The following is a 21,985-nucleotide window of genomic DNA, read 5'->3' as shown; positions in this document are numbered from 1 at the left end:
TGAGTCTTCAAAAGTCATATTCTGGGAACAAAATGGAGATTCCATGTAGTCCCTGCATGGTTGTATAGACTAGTGGGGAAAGGAAGAATTGCTTAGAATAATTTGCTCCTTATTGTTGAAGTTTCCAGTTACTTTTATCTCCTTTTTAATTCTTAACCTTAAAACATACTAATGAATGTGTTTTGGAAGAAACCCTCCCAACAAGTATATATTTGTGAATATACTGTTTTTCAAATTCTTTGCTTTTGCCATAATCTATTATATCTACCATTTCATGTGTCCCCATGAATTTCCTTTGCTCCCCTTTTCTATGCCTAGTTTTATTTTATAGTATAGACTATATGAAAAGGAAAAAAAAAAACTGTCAGAACTTGTGCCATCCAAAGATTTACTCCCACACATACATATAGCAGCAATTTCCTTAATGTACCTTCCCAAGACCCAGAGGAAGGGATGAGGTTATCCTCTTTGTTTTCCTTGCATAAAGAATATAACTTTTTTTTAATGGATATAGACATGTGCATATTCCAAATAGTTAACATTTTCTGTGTGTTTCTATTTTTATTTGACTCTTTGCAGGAAGAGACCCTCCTAACAATTATTTTGAATTACAAAAACAATGTTTATTAAAGAATTTGAGGGGAAATGGGAAGATGGTGGCAGATGCTGGGCTTACCTCCTCCACATACAACTAGATTGAAGCAGAATAAAGCCAATAACTCCTGAAGGAAAACAGATGATTATAGCACACACTAGGTGTATTATCTGGAGGAGGGGGCCACAGTGAGCAGTGAATTAAAGAGGTAGCCCACACAGGCAGGCAAGGAAAGACCTAGCATTCCATTGGGTCCTGCAAGTAGAAGTGTAGAACTGGCAAGGCCCTTACATGGTAGCCCTCAGTAAATTCATTGAGCCTGGGCACCGGCCCTGGAAGCAGACCTGCTTCTGTAGACACCCTGCATACCTTGTCGAGCTCTGTGGAAGGTCCTGCAAGTGGACTCACTACACTAGGACTCTGCACACCCCAGCAAGCCCCAGTATGGGAACTGGATGCAATCCTACTGGCAGTAGTCCTGAGCAGAATTCAGTGAACTCCTGCACAGGACCTGGAAGCAGACCTGCTACTTTAGGCCCATGCATACCTTGTCAAAGTTCCGGGGAAGGTCCTAGAAGCAGACTAGCCACAGCAACACTCTGTAGATCCTAGCAAACCTTAGGATGGGACCTAGAAGCAGTTCTACCACTGGTAGCTCTTGGTAGGATTCAGTGATCCCAGGGACAGGACCTGGAAGCAGTCCTTGTAACTGCCAAAGGTGATAGATTAGTTTTTTTGTTTGTTTGTTTTTTGCTTTTGCTTTTATTTTTAGAATATCACTGTGAATTTATGGCTTTAATATGTTTGTATCATGTTGTGTGGAGTATCTGTCTACTGAATGGATATATTCATTCATCTTTACACTCATTGTGTACCATGTCAAAGATGGGAGCATGTTCAGTTTGTTTCCTGTGTCTACTTGATATTTTAGTAATTTTTGATAATGTCTTATACTCATAAATGATAAGATATCTGAGGCTCATCTTGATTCCATTCCCAGGAAACTCAAATGAGAAATAGTACTTACAATAAAAAAATTTTGTGGTTCTTTAGGATTTATCCTGTTAGAGATGTAAAGATAAAATGCCATGTTTTGAATTCAGTGGGGGTAATTCTTCTCTGTGTGATTATATCATCAAACTTGATACAATTTCATTTTTTTGTTTCTTTAAATTTTTTAATGTCTGTTTTTTTCTTTTTGATTTAGCTTTTTTCTTAATTATATAAAACAGTTCTATGGTTCCAGTCTCAAATCAGAGGCCTACTTTCATTTTTTATTCCCCTCTTCAGTTCTCTCCCTCCACACAATAGGTAACTACTTTTATTATTTTTTTGGTTTATCTGTCCACTGTTTCTTTGTGAAAATTTAAGGAAGTGTTTGTGTATATACATGAACATTTGCTATATATTCACTTAACATATATGTATATGCACACACACATAAATATAACCTACTTGTTCTAACACAAATGGTAGCATAATATCCATATTCTTTTGTATCATGGTTTTTAACCGACTATTCAGGGAGAGGTCACTACAAAGGAATATACTGAAATCTTCATTCTTTCACCTCAGCGTAGTAATTCACCAAGTGCATAAACTGTGACATGCATTCTCCTATTGATGAATATTTAGTTGTTTCCTGCCTTTATTCTTAGAAAATGTTAATGTTTATAGCTTTGTGCATATATTGTTTCACACTTTTGCCAGTTTATTTAGGATGCATTCCTAAAGTAGAAATGGATCAAGAACATAGGTCAGAAAGTAAAATGCCTTCATAAATGTGGATTAAAAACAGGCAATTTTTTTTTTTTTTAAATGGCTTGGAGAGAACCAATGGGTAAAAGTTTAGTGAGATGAGTTCAGATCTATACTGGAGAGTCGTGGACCACAGACTATGAGTGTTGCAGAGACAAACCAACACGTTCTTTCTTTCTTTCTTTCTTTTTTTTTTCTTTAAAGTGGTAACATCTACTTACATACAGTCTCTGAAAAGCTTAATTTCTTAAACTGTTATCAATACAGACAAATTTTCTGAAACAATGTTTTGAAGATTTGACAACTTACTCTTTTTTTTTTAAAATAATAAATTTTATTTTTATATTCCCCATACAATTGCAACCCCCCCCATTCTGACCCCAATCCCTCCCCTCCCGCCCCCCACCCCCCAAAAAGTGTCTCTGGTTCATAGTTTTTTGTTGATTTTGATTTTTACTTTCTTATAGTTATTCATTTTCCTGGTCTCTTATTTAAGTTTTCTAGAGTCCTGCTATGAGTGAGACCATCCGGTATTTTTCTTTTTCTTTCTGGCTTATTTCACTGAGCATGATCCCTTCCAGCTCCATCCATGTTGCTGCAAATTGCATGTGTTTATCTTTTTTGAATGCTGAGTAATATTCCATGGTGTATATGTACCACATCTTCTTGATCCAGTCATCTATTTTTGGGCATTTGGGCTGTTTCCAAAGCTTAGCTATTGTAAACAGTGCTGCTATAAACATAGGGGTGCAGGTGTTTTTTGGAATTGATGTTTCTGTGTCCTTTGGGTAAATACCTAGGAGTGGAATTGCTGGATCATATGGAAGCTCTATGTTTAGTAGGTCCAGAAATCTCCACACAGCTCTCCATAGTGGTTGGACCAGTTTGCACTCCCACCAACAGTGCAGAAGAGTTCCTTTTTCTCCACACCCTCGCCAACATTTGTTGTTGCTAGTTTTTTTAATATGTGCCATTCTCACTGGTGTAAGATGGTATCACGTGGTAGTTTTGATTTGCATTTCCCTGATTACAAGTGATGTTGAACATTTTTTCATATGCCTGTTGGCCATTTGCATTTCCTCTTCAGAGAAGTTTCTTTTTAGCTCTTCTGCCCATTTTTTGACAGGATTATTTTCTTTGTTTTTGTTGAGTCTCATCAGCAATTTGCAGATTTTTGTGATCAGTCCTTTATCATTAGTGTTGGGTGCAAAAATGTTCTCCCAGTTGGTGGGGTTTCTCTTTGTTTTTGTTATTGTCTCTTTTGCTGTGCAGAAGCTCTTTAATTTGATGTAGTCCCAGCTAAAAACAGGCAATTTTGACATGATGGTAAGTATTATATGATAAGGTTCTCCCCCCCCCTTTTTTTTTTTTAAGTCCTGAACTATTATCTTTGTCTTTAGTTTCTCAGTGTTATTAGGAGAAAGGGGTCTGGGAGTGATTTATTTATTGTACAGAAATTGACAGAGCAAGATGTGAGATTTTGTCCATAGTTCATACTTCTTTTTTTTTTTTTTTTTAAATGTTCAACATCACTTGTAATTAAGATTTGTTTACACAAGCACTGGGTACAGTCAGAAGCGCAGGAGGGTGAGAGAATTCACCAGAGCCAGAGCAGGAAGCAGAGCAGGCAGAAGGACGAAGTACACTGCTGAGGGGAGCAGCGGGCGGCAGGAGAGGTCTGCGCGCCATGTGGGACCCTCTCCGGTGGCCGGGGAGCAGCCGGGGATCGAACCGGTACTGCAGAGGCTGCGGGCAGCTTCGCAACCCAACGATCAACAACTGCGCCACCGGGGAAGCCCCATAGTTCATACTGCTTTAAGGGAATTTTCAGAAGCCAATTTACTTGGGTATAAGTGAACGTATTTAAAGGTATTTAATTTTATAAAGTTTTTAAAAAAGGTTTGTTCCAATTTATACTTCTAGCAATGAAAGTGAGATGGTTTTTACTTCTACCCCTTGTCAGTACTGTTTTTATTTTAATTTACATTTATTTGGTGTCTTAAAGATGATTTCTTTTTCTGCAAGTTCATAGTAAAGATATTTAACTACTATTTATCAGAGAAAAATAGTAAATAGAAAATATTTTTTCTAAGTCCTGTCTCTTTAAATTTTATGTCCTTAAATAAGTTGATTGCTTTTCTGTGCTTTCTTCTATTGTTTATGTTAGGAAATTCCTCTCTGCACAGGTTTGGTGAATAGTCAATTATGGGGGTTTTTTGGCCCTCTGGTTTAACTTTTAAAAGTTTTTTTTAGTCCTTTTGAGACTTAGTTGAATATTGGAATGAGATAAAGCTTTAAACTCTCTTCACCTTTCCACCAATCAGTTTTTCTAGTATAAAATGATAATTTCTATCCTGTTAATGATGTACACTCTAGAATATATTAAATTCTAATGTAATGTTTCATTGATAAGTTATTATGTATTTTAATAATAACCTCATAATTTATTATCAAATAAATCCTTTGTTTCTTATTTTCTGGGGAATGGAGTGAATTACATCTTGACTGAAGAATAATTATCACAATTGAAAGGTGTAGTATGGCAGCTTTGGCCTGGAGTATATCTTAGTAATTATAGTGTCAAGTAGTTCTTATCTTATTGGAGAGGAAGCTTAGAAACATTTAGGAAAGTTAATTATATTTTTGACAACATATTTTCAGTAATCGACTGATATTCTCTGCTGCAGGAGAGTGAGGTGGGAAGGTTTAGTAATTTTTTCCAAGTGATTTATTAGTGGCCTTTTCTTCCCTTGAACTTTCAAAAGAATGGCAAGGTCCAGCCTCTCCATTTTGCAGTTGAAACAATGGACTTTTGTGAGATATATTTTGTCTTAGTGATAGAGATTGGTGGAACTCTACTTTCAGAGTAATGGGTTTTTCCTTAGTTGGAAATACTAAAACAGTTTAAAGTATATATCTAGATACAGACTCATCGTGTTGTCAATGCTATATTCAGGTATCAGATTTGCTTAAAGTACAAGCAAACAACTCTATAAGGAAACTTCTGTTATTACTCCCATTTTAGAGATCAAGACACTGAGACAGAGAAGTTATGTGTGAACTTTCACGAGCTTTGCTAAATTCATAGACGTTTATCCTATTTTAACAGTGTATGTTCTGCTAATCTTGGTTCTTTAGAAAATTTTTTATAGATTTTTTATGTACATTTTTTATTTGCAGGTTGTGGTTGCTGTATTTTAAATAATATTTTATTACTATGTACAATATCATCTGGCTAGTTTCTCCATTCCTCAGATAGTTTATCACAAAACTTATTTTAGGGCTTTGATTCATAAAGAAGAATATTAAAAATGATTTTTTTTTTACTTTTTATGCAGAAATGAGAAGATGATAAATGTTAAGGCTTACCCCACATTTTGTGAATAATTTGCTTTATATTCCCATTAAAACTGCTTGAAGTGTTAGTTATTCTGTATTCTTGAGGTCAGGAAATATCTTATATAAGGCATAATGTCTATTTGAAGAATATTGATAGTATTTTTCTTTTCAGTAAGACTTGATTTATCAATGGATGCTTCTGGTTCAGAAATTAAAATTTAAAGAAATGCTTTCAACTTCTAGAACATTGAAAGACTTTATCTCTTTATTGCAGAAATGTAGACAACCAGCTTCCTGGGCAAGCTTTTCCTCCTGGATTCCCTATGTATCCTGCTTTCAGCCCACTGCAGATGCTGTGGTGGCAACAGATGTATGCTCATCAGTATTATATGCAATAGTGAGTTAATTTGAATTCATGTTTTTTCTCACTGTGTTATTTGCTTTACTTGCTTTTTCATCCTAAGTAAGTTGATTTTGGATTTCACTTACTGATGCATTTTATTGATCATTTAAAATTGTGAAAAGGCATTTGCAAACATCTCAGTAGTTATTTTATTTTAAATTATTTGACTAAAAGAAAATGAACTGACAACCAGTTCACGTCAACTAACCTTTTCTTGGCTTCTTCCTCATTCCCTTATAGTTAGCAGTATTCAGATGGTTTCTGTAGTATAGGATCTTATTTATTTGAAAGGAAAAAACTTAGGAAAGTTTCACTGGAAGGGGGTAAATCTACAAAAAGAAATAGGAAGTAGAATGAAAAAGGGAATAGATAAAAATATCTGTGGGACTCACATATTGATGTAGGATTCAGTTGTGGTAAATAATGCTATTTGGACTGTCAGTATTTTATAAGTCTTGCTTCTGATCAGCATAGAACATAGGACCCAGTACAGTTTCTCAGCCTTCACTCCTCTGGACTTCTTATGTATTCATTTAATATTTCTAGTTTCTCTTCAGTATTCTCCTCTATTTCTGTGAATCTGTTATCTTCTTCATTCTTTTTATCTTTCTGATAACACATTTTGTGTTTTTGATAACCCATCTTCCTCTCTTCTTCTAAACGGAAACATTCCTTGTTCAGTTTGACAGATGTTTCTGTATTTACTATGTGCCTCATGGCAATCATTCTGGTAGGAAAAACAGCATTCAGTGCTGGCCTGGTCCTTTTGGATTTCTGTCTTCTATGATCTTAGTTGTTTGCATTCTGTGAATGGATACTAATTCCTCCCGCCTGTGCTTTGTCCTGTACCACCACTTAATAATTGTTGGAAGATTTCCATAGGAAATTAGTCTTTCACCTGAATTCAGTATGTTTAAAATTTGACCCCACTGTCCTCTTAAGTCTGTCCTCCTTGACTTCTTGAGAGTGATGCTGTCTCTTTTTAATAATCCTGTAAGCTCTTAACCTTAATCAGCTTTGATTTTGTCTTCTCTTATCCCTGAATCCAGCAACTTACCAAGATGAATTAATAAGTTGTTTCTGTCCTCTCCAACAGCTTACTTCTAATATTGTGCCCAGATCTTTTCTCATTTTAGACCCATTTTACTGCAATTGCTCTTTGTCCTTTTAGGCTCTTCGCATGTTTTTATCATACCACTGCCAGGTTAACTTCCTTAATACATAATTGAGTCAGTCATTGCCCATCTCCCAAAATAGCTCATGACCCTCTTGTCTGCTGTGAAGTCTGTACACTTATCCTTCATCCAGGCCTTCCCCCATAAAACTAACCTGCTTTATGAACCACATGTGCCAGTGCTCTATTGCATAACACCTTGGTTTCAGGCAGACTGTATCTTGCCTGTTGCCATGGTACTAGCTATCATTAACATGACTGTTTTATGCTCTGTACTCCACTGGATGCTTTCTCATTTATAAGCCACATAAAAACTGTATAATTGGGGCTTATTGGTTTCTTGCTACTATATGTAAGTATATCATTTAACTTCTGAACCTTTAATATAAATCTGATTATCCCTGAGGCAGGCAATGTTTTAGAAACTAAAAAGCCATATGCGGAGACAAGGTGTTAGCATTTTTGCTTATAGAGAATGCCTTAGAAATTCTATTTCATTTTGCTCTTTGCTTCTGCTTTTCAAACTTTTTGTTGTAGAAAACTTTCAGCATATAAAAAGGTAGAAAATAAATAGTAAAATGAATACCTATGTAGTTGTCGCTAAGCTTCATGTTTATCAATTCATGTCAGTCTTGTGCTATAACTTCCTCTCTACGCTGGATAATATTAAGCAAATCCCTGATATATTGTTATTTTACTGGGAGCCTTTTATAGGAAAATTTATTCTGACTTAAGCAACCAAATAAGCAAACATCAGAACCACACTTCTTAAAAATGTTCCAGTTGGAATTCCTGAAAATCAAGATTGGGTTGAGGGCTTGTTATCTGGGATCTAGATAATATTTTAATATATTAATGCAGATCATTTATCACTGACTATAAGGATAGGGTAATAATGTAATTTTAAACAAATCTATTAAAACATGAGTCTGGGGGAGAGGTGGTGAGTGGGGGGGTATAATAAAAGGGACAACGAAGTAAAAAGATTTGGAGAAAGGTTTGGTTATAAGTAATTTTGTGAGAGAAAGATAATGATTACTATGGCTGTTTTTATCTCTTCCACCTCTCCCTTCCACCTTAGAATACCAGGCTAAGAGAACATACTTGCCCGAGCTGTTCCTGCCATCAGTCTTGGCAACTTTTCCACTGGGATTTGTGTTTATCTATGAGAAGTGGTGCAGATGTTGTGATATTCCATATTAGGCTTATGAAAAATACTTATGGCTCCCTAGGAAATTTTGGAAATATAGTATGACAAAGTTTTTTTTTTTAATTTTTATTTTGGTGACCATTTCAGTCAAGCCGCAGTTTCAGCTCAGGCCACATCAAATGCCAGCCCAGCCCAGCCTGCTGCTTCACAGCCGCTACATTTGCCACATGGTCCTGGAGAAGAGCCCCCACCAGCTCCAAACCTAGTTGCCCAAGAAAATCGACCAATGAATGAGAATGTTCAAATGAATGCACAGGGTGGTCCAGTGCTAAATGAGGAAGACTTCAATCGAGACTGGCTAGACTGGATTTACACATTCTCCCGAGCTGCAATTCTCCTTAGCATTGTGTACTTTTATTCTTCTTTTAGTCGATTTATCATGGTAATGGGAGCCATGCTACTGGTTTATTTGTGAGTGATATTCATTAACATTTTGTAAATTTCTTTTAATTACTTTCTAAAACTGTTAGCATAGACTCTGGGATATAGTAGCTAGTCTGTCGTGAATGTTGAGTGAAGAAATATGAATGTTGAGCTTTAGCTATCTTGCACCAAGAGCAAAGCAGGTTATGTTGAGTAAGAATGCTTATCAGAAATAATTGTTGGTAGCAGATTTTTCCTTTATTGTCTTTTATAGAAATTGATAATTTAATTAGACGTGTTCTGTCAATTTAGGAATTGAGAGAAATGTATGATGCACTTTTATGTAGTTTGTCCTTTTAAATTATAGTTATCAGTAGCAAGTCCTATAATTGTCAAGTTTTTCTTCATAATTAGACTGACTTTCCCTGCCTCCCTTTTCCCTAAGGAATGGATATCCATTTGAATTTTATTTTGTGAAATAGCCAAAAAAAACTTTATGATTTCTAACGTATCTTGGTACCTAATGTAGAGCCAGTTAAAACTATGATAGACTTTTAAAAAAGACTTAAATTGATTTCAGTTTTGCTGTCATTCTTTGAGAGGGATGAGTTCCTGGGCCTGACTTAGGAGATTTGGTTTTTTCATTTATTTGAGTTCTAGTTGTTTTTCTCTTGTAAGACGTTAATGTTTTATAGTGTTACAGGTAAAACAAGTTGTGACTTACTTTCTTTTCTCTTTATTTTACTGAACAGACACCAAGCTGGATGGTTTCCTTTTAGGCAAGAAGGAGGTCAGCAACAGGCTCCCAATAATAATGCTGAAGTTAACAATGATGGGCAAAATGCACAAAACCTAGAACTTGAAGAAATGGTATGTTGATGGGGTTTTTGAATGCTTTAAATTTAGATGTTTCCTCAGCACTGTGTGGGATCAACATAATAAGAATCTTGTCTAATAAGTGTTTAAGGAATGGTACATGAAGAAAAATGAACATTAAAATTTGATAGTTTCATTCAGGAGTACTTAGAATGTAACATATTAGAGTTAAGTGAGAAAAACTAACATTCTTCCTCAAAAAGCCTAGAAAGAAGATTATGCACATGGTGAGAATATACAATATTAAATTGAGTTATCCTTTGGATGTGAATACTGATAAATTTGTCAAACTTTGGATTTGACAAAGATTCTAATAACTACATGTGTATCACTTCCATGTTACATACTCATTTCCCTTCTTTTTTACAGCAAAAAACTTAACTCTCCTTTTTTTGTCATGAGTTAGTGATAGCTGTACAAATCACTTAGGAGACTATTTCTTGTTTTGTTTGAAAGGAACGACTTATGGATGATGGACTTGAAGATGAAAGTGGAGAAGATGCAGGTGAAGATGCCAATGCAATTCAAAGGCCTGGATTAATGGCATCAGCTTGGTCTTTTATCACCACCTTCTTTACTTCACTGATACCAGAGGGACCTCCTCAGGTTGCCAATTAGACCTGAAAAACTGTATCAGCTACAAAGGGAGGGCCTGACTTTAGGAAAGTATTTCAAATAACAGTGCATTTTCAAAAAAATCTATTACTTTCTTTTCATCATCATGTACAGAGGTGTGTTTTTTCCTCTAAGCTTCTTATGCATATGAATATTTTAAGCACAATGGACTACTAAATGTGTGATTTTTTTTTGACATCCTAACAGAACAGAGTATAACAATTTTGATCTTCCAGGTTTTATTAATTTCAATTATGTGTATTATGTCAAGACAGACTTATTTGTGTATCTTATTTCTTTAAAGAGCTGCTTCACATATAAATGTCTGTAACTAGTAGCCCAGCCCTTCAATGTGTAATTTGAATAAATATATCTATTTTCTGGGAATTGTTCTAAAAGTTTGAAACAAATGACCTCATAGTTTTTAATAAAGAACATTATTTACCTGAAATGTGCTAGTAGCTTCTTGCCCAGCCATAAAGCAATAAAACTTCTCAGTAATTTAATTTTGACATTTGAATAAATAATGAAACTTTCTATTCCAAGGGCATATATCCCATCAATTGGAATTAGTACGTAAAAAAAAAAAAAAAGGCAGCTCTTTAATGGAATTAATAGAGATAAAATGTTTGATACAGGAAGTACTTTTATAAAATAAGAAATGCTGGAAATCATTTTCTGTAATTTTTTTTAAATAAAAGGTCAATTATGGTAAGCTGTCTTATGGAATATTTGTTTAAACTCTCTAATAATGTACACCCTCAATGACTGTGACTCAAAAGGGTTAGTGCTGTTGCACTTTATTATTTTTAGCACTAGATGGTGGTGTAACACCGTATTATTTCTACTGCCATGGCTTGCTGAGGAATTTGCTTCAGAGTCTTGGAAGTGAAGACTGTGACTTTCTCTACAGTGCCCACTGGGGCAACTGGCCTGGTGGGCATCCAGAGGCAGAAAAATGCTTGTTGGAATATTATTAATAGTAACAAAATATGGGAAACAATACAAATGTCCCCAAAAAAGGCATGGTTGGATAACTGAGGTGTATCTACTCAGTGGAATGTCATGCAGTCTGCCTAAATGATGGTTGTAACCTTAAAAATGCAAATGGTCTTTTTTTTTTTTTTTTAATAATTGACCTCTTATGCATCCATTCGTAAGAACCTGCTGCAGGATGTGTTTCTAGCAGAAAAGAGCAGGACTCCAGACATTTGTGTTAAGAGTTACAGGCAACTTTCTTTATTTTTTTATTTTTATTTTTTTATTTTTTATATCATTGTTCATTTTTAAACAATATTTGCTCCCCCCCACCAGGTGTAGTCCCCATAGAATTTCCTTCACCAATGCATCCTTTCAAAAAGCTATACTTACTATGCTCATGGACTAACAAATAATAAAGAGTAAATTTTTAAAAAGGATTCCATTACTGGCATCAGGAGGTCCTTCAGTGGAGAGGAAATCTTCAGGGTGATGATGAAGGAAGATCTCAGGATGGTGGTCACTGTATATTGACAACTGAATTCTTGTGACCCAAGGACTAAATTTCCTGGCAAGACCTAGCCAAAGCCTTTTCAGCACTTGTCTTAACTATGTGCCATTAAAGTTTCTATGCAGCTTCTCTGAGGGCTAAGAGAAGATTGCTGTGAATTTAGAAGCAAAGATGCAAAGCAACCTCTTCCTCCCTCTACAGCTATTTCTGATGACCATTCCATACATGGTCCAAAGTACAGTTCTGTTAAATGCTCTAATTTGTTGGCCCTTATGATCCAAGACTCATTCATGACCTCAATCATTGACACTCCCAGAAAGGGCTCTTGCGAATTCTCAGGGCGGCTGAGGCCAGACTGTGACTCAGACACTTTGTTATCTTCTTTTAAGAGCTGTTATTCAATAGAGTCTGTGTTATCCTTCTCTCACGGTTAGGTTTATGCTTCCTAGTCAATTTTTGTTTATAAAGAAAAGCAGTGAGGGGATTAACCAAAAGTCAAGAAGGGTAAGTTCTTGGGAATGAGCACTGTGGCAGCGGACATATGTGATGGGCAGTATTATTTGGATAAAAAGGAAGGCCACATTTGCCAACCTCTTTTATAGCAAAGTTGTGGCCAGTTGGCTGTTTTCACCAAAGAAAACAGGTCACTTCTTGAGAAAAGCAGATATGAATTTGCTATGCCTTCTCGTATTTGCAATACTTGATTAGAACAGCAATAATAACAACAACAAAAACTAACAACCATATAAAATATTAGAATTATATGATGGAAACAACCTAAAGTCTTAAGTTACTGTTGGAGGTGTCAAGCAGGGTTCCTGAGCAGGCATAGACTGATGCCAGTGAGAACAAGTGTGTGTGTGTATTAAACTAATGAGGTTATGAGATCTGTAGCCGCTACAGTATACTAAGGGAACTTCTAAAATAGTCATAATATCCTACATTGCATGATGCGTACTTGGGTTTTAATTTTATTGTTATTATTTTAATAGCACATATTTTATACCTTTTCTGTATGTATGAGATAGAAGAAATACAAGAAATTAAAGGTATGTGTGATATATTTCACAATATTTAAAGTCACCTTCTTCTGTATATTATGACCATCTATCTTAAGTTGAAAGTCCACTCAAGCTGTTATATATAGGAGTATAAATTGGAACTGTATTTTGGAAAAGCTTTCTGTAATATAGCAACAACTTAGATAATATTCTTTGAAAAAGTAGCTCTACTTCTAAGAGTTGAACATATGGATAAAATCCTAAATATTTTATGCAGAAAGATGCTCATTGCAGTATTGTTATTAGTAGTGGAAAATGAAAAGAAAAATCATGGTTTGTTAGTGTATTAATTAAGGGAATGTCATGCAGCTTTTCTAAATGATTAATATTGTAAAGAATATATTGAAATCTCAAAAATGCATATGATAGGCTAGATGAAAAAGAACAGGATAATGGATAGTAAAACGATGTAAAAAAATTCATGAAACAAAAATATATGTGCCTAATTCCTATCAAGCCTATCCTATGCCTCAGTGTTAGGCATGATGGGTGAACTTCATAGATTTTAGAATGACTTTTTCCTGTGTTTTAAAATGATTTTATATTTTCTAAGTTTTCTAAGTAGTGCAATATTTTTATTGTTTTTGTTCAGAACTACATTTTTACTGTTTAGGATCCAGAAACTACTTAAATGTTCTGAATGAAGAGATAAAAGTGCTCCCTAAGACTCCTCCTACAGTATCCATTCCATGAAATACAGATTTTAACATTTTACTAGATATTGTCCTGGATTTTTCCTATGGCTTTAAATATGTCCATTATATCTTCATCTTAAGTTTTTCTGCACATCTATATATCTGTGTCCACACAAAGACACAAGTACAAATCATTTCAAAGTAAGTGAACTCACATTGTTATATATACATTATTATATAACTTGCATTTTATTCACTTAACATGCTTTGGATTTATTTCCATGCTGGATAATTTCAGTTGTAATTTGTTATTAAATAAATCAAAAATAAAGTAAAAAAAATAATTTAGACATAATCCAATGTATGCACTTTATGTTTAGGAGGAAAAAAGCGTAAAGTTCTAGATGACATGTTTCCTCCTAGATTAGTTTTTAAAATTCAAACACAGATTTACTAAATATGATTCAATTCAGCAATACAATTTGAACAATTGAGCACAGCTGTGTGTGAGGAGTGAGGAAAGAATGAAGAGTCAGGGTCATGAAGGGGTTAGGGACAAGGTCCATTCTTGTTTAGGTGCTAGATTGTAACAGATAGAAGTGGCTAACTCTTTCTCAAAAGAATGAGAGATGACCTCTAAAGTTTCTTCCATTCTTTCATCATCTGGAAAGAAATGACAAAATTTTTCTGTTATTATAATGCTTCTTTCTTCCCAAGACTTTCCAGTCATCAGGGCTTTCTCATGAAGACAGAAGAGTCATGGATGAAGTCTGTTTCTAAGAAGGGAGTTAATAAGCATATCTCCTTTTTTCCCACTGAAAAACCAAACCACTCTCCCTTAGCATGGTAAATTCAAACCTTCACTTTCTGTTGTTTACTCTCTGTTAAGCCTCCATGTCTTAAAGCAGGAAGACATTTTGCCATTTCTCAAACATCTTTCTTGCCTTACCACTATTTTCTTTTGGAAGGCTGCCAGGGTGATGGAATTTGAGATCACAGACAGGATGGACAAAGAAAGGTACAAGAAAGAGGTAAAAATGTCCTTAATGAGCTCACGTATCTTGATGAAACCTCTAATTGAATGAGAATAGATTTTGTTGAGAAGCTTGTACATGAACAATTAATTATTCATGGCAGAGGCATCATTAGGATTTCATTTTATTTAAAGGCCTCTAAGTGATTTACGAAATTGGGTTAAGCAGGAGAAGAATTTCAAGAAAGAGACAAGGGAAAGCTTTTCATTATATTGACTTTTTCTAATATTTTCAAGATAGATATTGTGACTTGACACATAAATTACACTCCAACTGAAAATCTTCAATGATTTGCCTGGGCAGAGTATTTACATGGGTGGACCTGGGCTAGGGTATTCAGATGGAAGCAGATTGACAGAGTTTTGTAAAAACTAGGACATTTATTCCAGAAATCTATAATAATTCAATTTGAGTTTTGGTTGCATTGGGAGTGTGAGGAGTCTCCTTGAGATGACAACAACCAGTGACACTTGTACTCAATGATACTTTCCCCAGGGTTCTCTGGGAGGTGAGCACTTGCTTGTTTACAATAATTGGAAGATCAGATACTAGTAAAACCACTAGAGATCTGGAAACTTATAGTTCCTATGGCCTGTTTAGCTTCAAAACAGGTATTAGATTTTGGTATCAGATTGAGTTTTCAATATGGTATTGATTCCGAATATAGAAGGCTAGGGTAGTTTAATAGACAGCTGTTACATACTGGATCAATTTCAATGGGCAATTTTCAAGAAATGTTGGTTGACTTAATTCAAGAGTTTTTTTAAATCTATTTTGTTTGTATTTGTATTCCAAATCCCTAAGACAATGCCTGGCACACAGGAGGGGCTCATAAGTATTAGTTGTTGAGACATTTGAAGTTAATTAGTAAATCAGGGCATGTTTGTGTGGGGAACATCACATCCACCAGGGATTGCAAGTGGGGGCATAAATTGGTAAAAGGTATACTTCTTTCCTGTTTGGGAACTAAATAGGCAATAATAACTTTTGGATAGCATGCGTTAGGGTGAGCACCCTAGGGCAGCAGGGTGGAGTGGTAGTGAGGAAAATGGTGCTGACTGGAGTCAAGAAGCATTGGGTTCAAGGTTTTTGCTGGGTCCTGGGCCAACAACCACATCAATAGTAGCCACACTGCCCATATGGAAGATCTATATGTTGTGGTAGGAGAGAAAGAATCAATAAACAATGAATACAACAAATACATTCTACACCCTGGTAGAAGGTGATAAGTGCTAGAGAAACTTTCTTTTCAATAGCGGTAGGCCTGATGTGATTTTATTTATGAAAACTTACTTGACACATTTTCAGAAACCTGTTTCATGGAAAACAAGCTCTTCCAATAGCTTTATGTATTTTCAGCAATACATTCTTACAATCACTACCTGAGGGTGAATTCTTCAGAATTCACCCAGCTTCCATATGAAGGTAGCTCTAGTTTTAGTAGCCAGCTTTGCCCAGCAGCTCTCATTTAATATCATGACCAATAAAATATTTTTGTGTTTACCTCTGCCTCTGTATTACATGTAGTGGTGAGAACGCATGCTGTTTTCTTAGCTTGATATGTACCACAGTCAGAATTCTATGACACAGTTTACATGTTTTACAGCTAACTGTTTAGGTCTTGAGAATAGGCTTCCTCTCTTGAAATCAAATACTTGGCTTTCAACACTGCTTCTTTGATGTGAGGAGAGGTCTTGCACCTGAAACTGGTTTAAGGTCTGATCCTGAGTGAAACAAACACTGGAATTGAGCAAAGGGAATGTTTTTTTGGTAAGCTTAGTTTGTAACCAAATGGAGAGAATTGGTTTTCATACAAGCAGGTAACATTTGTGGGTATGGGAAGGAAGACTTTTTGTGACTGAGTTCCAAGATGGTTCCACTCTGAACTGGTTTCCTCTAGCTTATTAGTAACCTGTGGTTTTTGCCTCATAATTCCTAAGAATTATTACAGTATTCTGGCACCCCAGTGATAGTGTACAATGAAGATTTGGGCTTTTGTTTTCTTAATCATTTGTTGGGAAAAATAGAATGAGCTGAAATGCTTTTCTTCCCTTAACTCTGTGCTGTATGATCCTCCCTACCTCCCTCATCCATTGTCAAATGGAGTCTTGGCCTCCACCTCCAATTTTTGGCCGCAGAGCTGTGGGACTGTAATTAGATCGCAGGGCAGGCTGCATGAAGAGTCTTAGCAATTCTTTAATGAACTGCTGCAAATCTAACAGAGAAGGATTGCTTCAGAATATTTGGGCAGGGCCTCCCCTGGTGGCGCAGCGGTTGAGCGCTGGGCTGTGAGGCTGCCCCGCAGCCTCTGCAGCGCCGGTTTGTTCCCCGGCCACCAGCGAGGGTCCCACAAAAACAAACAAACAAACAAAAAAAAAAAACCCTACAGAATATTTGGGCAAAAGAATTCCAGTTCCTTTTATTCTGATGTCTTTTTAAAAGATTGACGTATAATTGACATGCATTATTTTAGTTTCAGGTGTACAGCATAATGATTCAATGTCTGTATGCATGATGAAATGATCATCACAATAAATCTGTTTATCATCTTGGCAACTTTAAAATTTGTAATGCTATATTATTGGTGGTTGTCTCCATGCTGTATTACATCTCTTTGAATTTCTTATTTTGTAACTGGAAATTTGTACCTGTTAATCCTCTTTACCCATTTTCTCACCCAATGTCCACCACTTCTCTGGTAACCGATAATCTGTTTTCTGTCTCTATGATTTTAGTTTATTTTTGTTTAAGACATTACAGTTCTTTATCAAAGATTTACAAATGGTGAGAATGCCATCAGTCATGGAACTCCAGAAAACTTTAAGTTAAACTTGAATTCCATCTTTAGCTTTCTTTTCTCTTGATACCTGTTTAAATATTATGCTGGCTTAATTCTTAAAATACATCGAAGAATCTGCCCACTTCTCAGCTCCACTGCTACCACCTTCACCTTAAGTCCCTATTGTCTCTCCTGAGATACTTCAGTAGCTTCTTCTCTGATTTTCCAACTTCTACTAAACCATTAGTGTTTATTACCTTACCAGCTGGTGATCCATTTAAAATATATTTGGAATGTCCCTCCTCTGCTCAGCACCCAGTCTTGACTCCATATTTCCTTCAGAGTAAAAGTCAGAGTTCCTGCAATGACCTGTCTGAATTCCTTTCCTATTGTTCTTCCTTTGGTCACTTGTCTCTAGCCAAACTGGTCTTACTGTTTCTTGATCACCTCTGCAGATTCCCATATCAGGAGTTTTATTCCAGCTCTTCCTTCTTTTTGGAACTCTCTTTCCTTAATTATCCTTTTATCTCCCTAAACCTTGGCTCACAACGCATCTCCATCAGGCCTGTGCTCACCACCCCTAAGGTCTTCTTCCATACTGCTCTATTCCCTCCCAGCCCTCATTACCATCTAGTTTATTATATATTTTACTAACCTGCTATGTTCACTGTTTCTTCTATGACTCCCCTTGCTACTGTGTAGCAGAGAATTTCATTTGTTTTACTCACTGATGAATATCACAGTCCTAGAGAGTGCCTGGTGCATAGTGGGTGCTATTTGCTCTGTAGATAAATGAATTTTTGTGCCTCCATCAATTTTCTTTGTACTGATCTAGAACCAAAGATCTTAAAATCCCAAGACAATAGCAGAGAATGGCCTGGGGTCATTAGACTTTTCTAGATATCATCTTCACTATACCTGCACATGGAGACTGGGTTGTATATCTGTTTTGGGGCATGGGACCTGAGAAAGCTTGTATCAGGCAAATTGCAGGCACATTTTCTGTTGATAGCTGGGATGACTGTCGGAATCCTGGTCACTGTCCTCAAGATCAGGAAGTTTGGATTGCAGTACAATTCTGAATGTCCTGAATGGTATCTCAGTGCAACTAAAAATATCAAAATATAGGTGAACTTCCCTTCAGAAGGGAAGAGATAGCTGGTACTGAATGTGATTCTGAGAAAGGGCCTTACGGCAGATTATGAAGTCACAGTGAGGGAGGGAGAAAGGGGAATGATCTGGAGCAATTATAAGTAGATAAGTTCCATCCACTAATCTTGGATTTGTGCACACTATGAGCAAGTAACCAGGAAAGATGCTGGTGAGAAGTGAGTAGGAGACCCCAGCCAGTAACTCAAATGCTCTTCCACATTAGATTACTGCTGCGCATTGGGCCAAGGTTTCATCTTCTAACTTCTGAGACTCTTTGTTTTGTGGAAGAAAATAAAAATAACCCAAAATAATGGTATAGTATTCATTTATTCTCTGGGAAAAATGATGTCAACTAGGTCTGTACCTTAAGCCAGGTTGATCTGCAGAAACACCATGATAGCATTTGGCAAATAGGTATGCAGTGGGTGTTTCAGCTCCATGAGCTTAATTTTTGGATCTTAAATTCCTATTTTTGTACCAGTCACACTTGCTTTAACTTGTCATTGGCTTGGTCTCAGATCATCAGCCCTGTTTTTGTGACAAAGATTTTGTGTTTGAATATCTTGTTCTAACTTTGATTCTCAGGTGGATTGAGAACTAAAACTCTGATCTTTCCCCCTCCTGATAACTCCAAATAGACTCAAACTATCTCTGGAGGATCAAATACCATTTGGATTCTGGTCACGCCACTTTAGTTATTTGACTATTTGCATTTCAATGAATGAGAACAACTTGATTCCCAACCACCATCGGTGGTCATGAAGTTTCCCTGAATGTGCTGAGAAATCTTGTTCCTTGTTTGCAGCCTGGGTCAGTCTCAAACTTACTGGAAGTTTGAAGAGTCACCCGTAGCTTGGAAGGATCATCATTTGCTTAGGAATGAAACCAGTTTTCATATCCCCTGAGGTAGGCAGAATAATGGCTTTCCAAAATCTTCCACATCCAATTCTAAGAACCTGTGAATATGTTGTGTTACATGGCCCAAAGGATTTTAAAGTAACAGAAAAAAATTAAGTTGCTAACCAACTTAAAATCAGGAAATTATTCAAGATTATTGAGGTGGGCATTCTGCAATTATAAATGCCCTTTAATGTGGGAGAGGGAGGGAGAAGAGGAAGTTAGTATCAGAGAGATTAGAAGATGGTCTGCAACTGGCTTTGAAGATGGAGGAAGAGACCATAAACCAAGGAATGTGGAAGTGGAGGTAACCTACATGTAGGAGGCCTCTTGAGGCTAGAAAGGAAGTGGATATTCTAGAGTCTCCAGAAGAACACAGTCCTGGGGACACCTTGATTTTAACCCAATGAGACCCATTTTTGTTTTATATCCTCTACAACTGCAAGATAATAAAATTTGTGTTGCTTTAAGCCACTAGTTTGTGGTAATTTCTTTTTTTTTTTAAAGATTTATTTATTTATTCATACAAGAGATGCAGGGGGTGGTTTCACCAGAGACAAAGTGGGAAGCAGAACAGGCAGACTGACCAAAATACACTGCTGAAGGGAGCAGTGGGCAAGTCAGGAGAGGTCTGCTTCATTATGTGGTTTGCTCTCTGGACAGCCAGGGATCAAACTCATGCTGCAGAGGCTGTAGACTGCTTTATAATGTGGTGCTTAACCCCAGTGCCACCAGGGAGGCCCAGTTTGTGGTAATTTCTTAAAGAGGCAATAGAGGATGCATGCCTCAACAACAAAAAAGCCCCTTTCTATTCCATAATGAATTTGTGCAAGCTGAAAAAAAAATCCATTTTTGAATATGTAAGGTTAAATTGCTTGGAAACTTGATATGCTTGAACTGCAGAATATAAATATAACTTTGTGCACATCCTTAATTAAATGCTCCAATCAAATATTTAAATATGAAAGTGCTGTTCAAAATATATGGATGTTTCAGAGACTTTTGAAATGCATTTCCTGATAAAATGCACAATCTCTCCAGAAGTGTATAAAGTGCCATTACCATAGCCCTTGAAAATACTGAGTTCCTATTTTTAAATCGTTGACAATTGTTAGATAAAAAATTGTTTGTCATGTATATAATAAATATTCATTGAGTAGTCACTCTGTGCCCAGAACTACAGTGAGCAAAGTGTTACTTTAATTTGAAAATGTCTAGTTGCTCTTTGAGGTTGAACATCTTTTCATAAATGCAGTATTACATCTTATATATCCATTTTCTTTTTATTTAGATTATAAAATTTAGGGTTTTTTTATGTTGCACTACTTTTTTTTTTTTTACTAAGGTAACACTGGTTTACAATACTGTAAATGATTCACAGGTAAAGGTTCACACTTTTTCAGATATGTTACCATACAGTATCCCCCACCAAGGCACCAATAATCACCATAGTCTGTTGGATACCACTCTGTGTTTTTCCCCTCTGGAAGCCACAACTTTACAGGGAGATCTCTAGAGTTGTTTTGGGAGAGTTTTGTCTGTTCCTTTGCTTTCTTTTTTTATATTTCACATGAGTGAAATTATCATGTATTTGTCTTCCTCCTTCTGACTTCTTTCATTTGGTATAATCCCCTCCAGTTCCATATGTGTTGTGATAAATGACAAGATGAGTAGTATTCCATTGTGTATATATACCACATCTTCTTAATTCACTGCTCTGTACTTGGCCAATTAGGTTGTTTCCATGACTTGGCTAGTGTAAACAGTGCTCCAACAAACACAGGAGTGCATCTCTCCCTTCAAATTAATGTTTTGATGTTCTTCATGTAAATACCTAGGTGTGGAATTACTGGATCATAAGAAGGATCTAATTTTAATGTTTTTAAACCCCCCCATACTATTTTTGAAAGGAGCTGGACCAGTCTACATCAATAGCGTATGAGGGTTCTTTTATCTCCACATCTTCATAAACACTTGTTTTTGGTCTATTTTTTTTTATTCATTTTTTTAAAAGATTTATTTATTTATTCATACAAGCACGGGAGGGTGAGAGAATTCACCAGAGCCAGAGTGGGGAACAGAACAGGCAGACCGAAGAAGTACACTGCTGAGGGAAACAGCGGGCGTGGCAGGAGAGGTCTGCGCGCCATGTGGGACCCTCGCCAGGCGGCCTGGGATCAAACAGGGTGCTGCAGAGGCTGCGGGAAGCTTGGCAGCTCAGCGCTCAACCGCTGCGCCACCGGGGAGGCCCTTTTTGGTCTATTTGTTACGGGTCATTCTCACAGTTGTGAGACCCTTCTCACAGGGCCATATGTAGACCAGTAAGTGTCCCTTTCAAGGAGGCAGCAGGTAAAGCAGCACACATATGGCCAGACCAGTTTCAGTTACAGCAAAAAAAGGAGGAGAACTTTTAGAGTAGGGGTGGAAATTATACAGATTTTTGTTAATGAGGGTTGATTAAGTTTGGCAGAAGAGTAGGTTAGCTGGTTAGGCCCAAGTAGGGGTCTGCAGAGCAGTATGGTGATGAGTATTTATCAGGATAGGGGGATGTGAGGCATAGTGAGATCAGTTCTGGAAGCCTCTATGGAGAAGGGGGATAATCAAA

At 36.5% G+C, this 21,985-nt stretch overlaps 1 protein-coding gene across 4 annotated transcripts in view; it reads left to right on the top strand.

Moving 5' to 3' along the window:
- Positions 1-11,066, top strand: part of HERPUD2 (HERPUD family member 2) — a 38,461-nt gene extending 27,395 nt beyond the window's left edge. For all 4 annotated transcript variants that reach the window (XM_054692467.1, XM_037510143.2, XM_037510161.2 and 1 more), the window contains 4 exons: positions 5,967-6,089; positions 8,567-8,890; positions 9,595-9,712; positions 10,175-11,066. In XM_054692467.1, the coding sequence (XP_054548442.1) occupies positions 5,967-6,089; positions 8,567-8,890; positions 9,595-9,712; positions 10,175-10,336 (727 nt within the window). In that variant the 3' untranslated portion in view covers positions 10,337-11,066. The remainder of the gene's footprint in view (positions 1-5,966; positions 6,090-8,566; positions 8,891-9,594; positions 9,713-10,174) is intronic.
- Positions 11,067-21,985: the final 10,919 nt, after the last annotated feature.

This window comes from Talpa occidentalis, unplaced genomic scaffold, assembly GCF_014898055.3.
Source record: "Talpa occidentalis isolate TD23 unplaced genomic scaffold, MPIMG_talOcc4v2.1, whole genome shotgun sequence".
NCBI classification, from domain to species: domain Eukaryota; kingdom Metazoa; phylum Chordata; class Mammalia; order Eulipotyphla; family Talpidae; genus Talpa; species Talpa occidentalis.
Note: the sequence above shows the minus strand (reverse complement) of the source record. Positions and strands in the feature narration are given on the sequence as shown.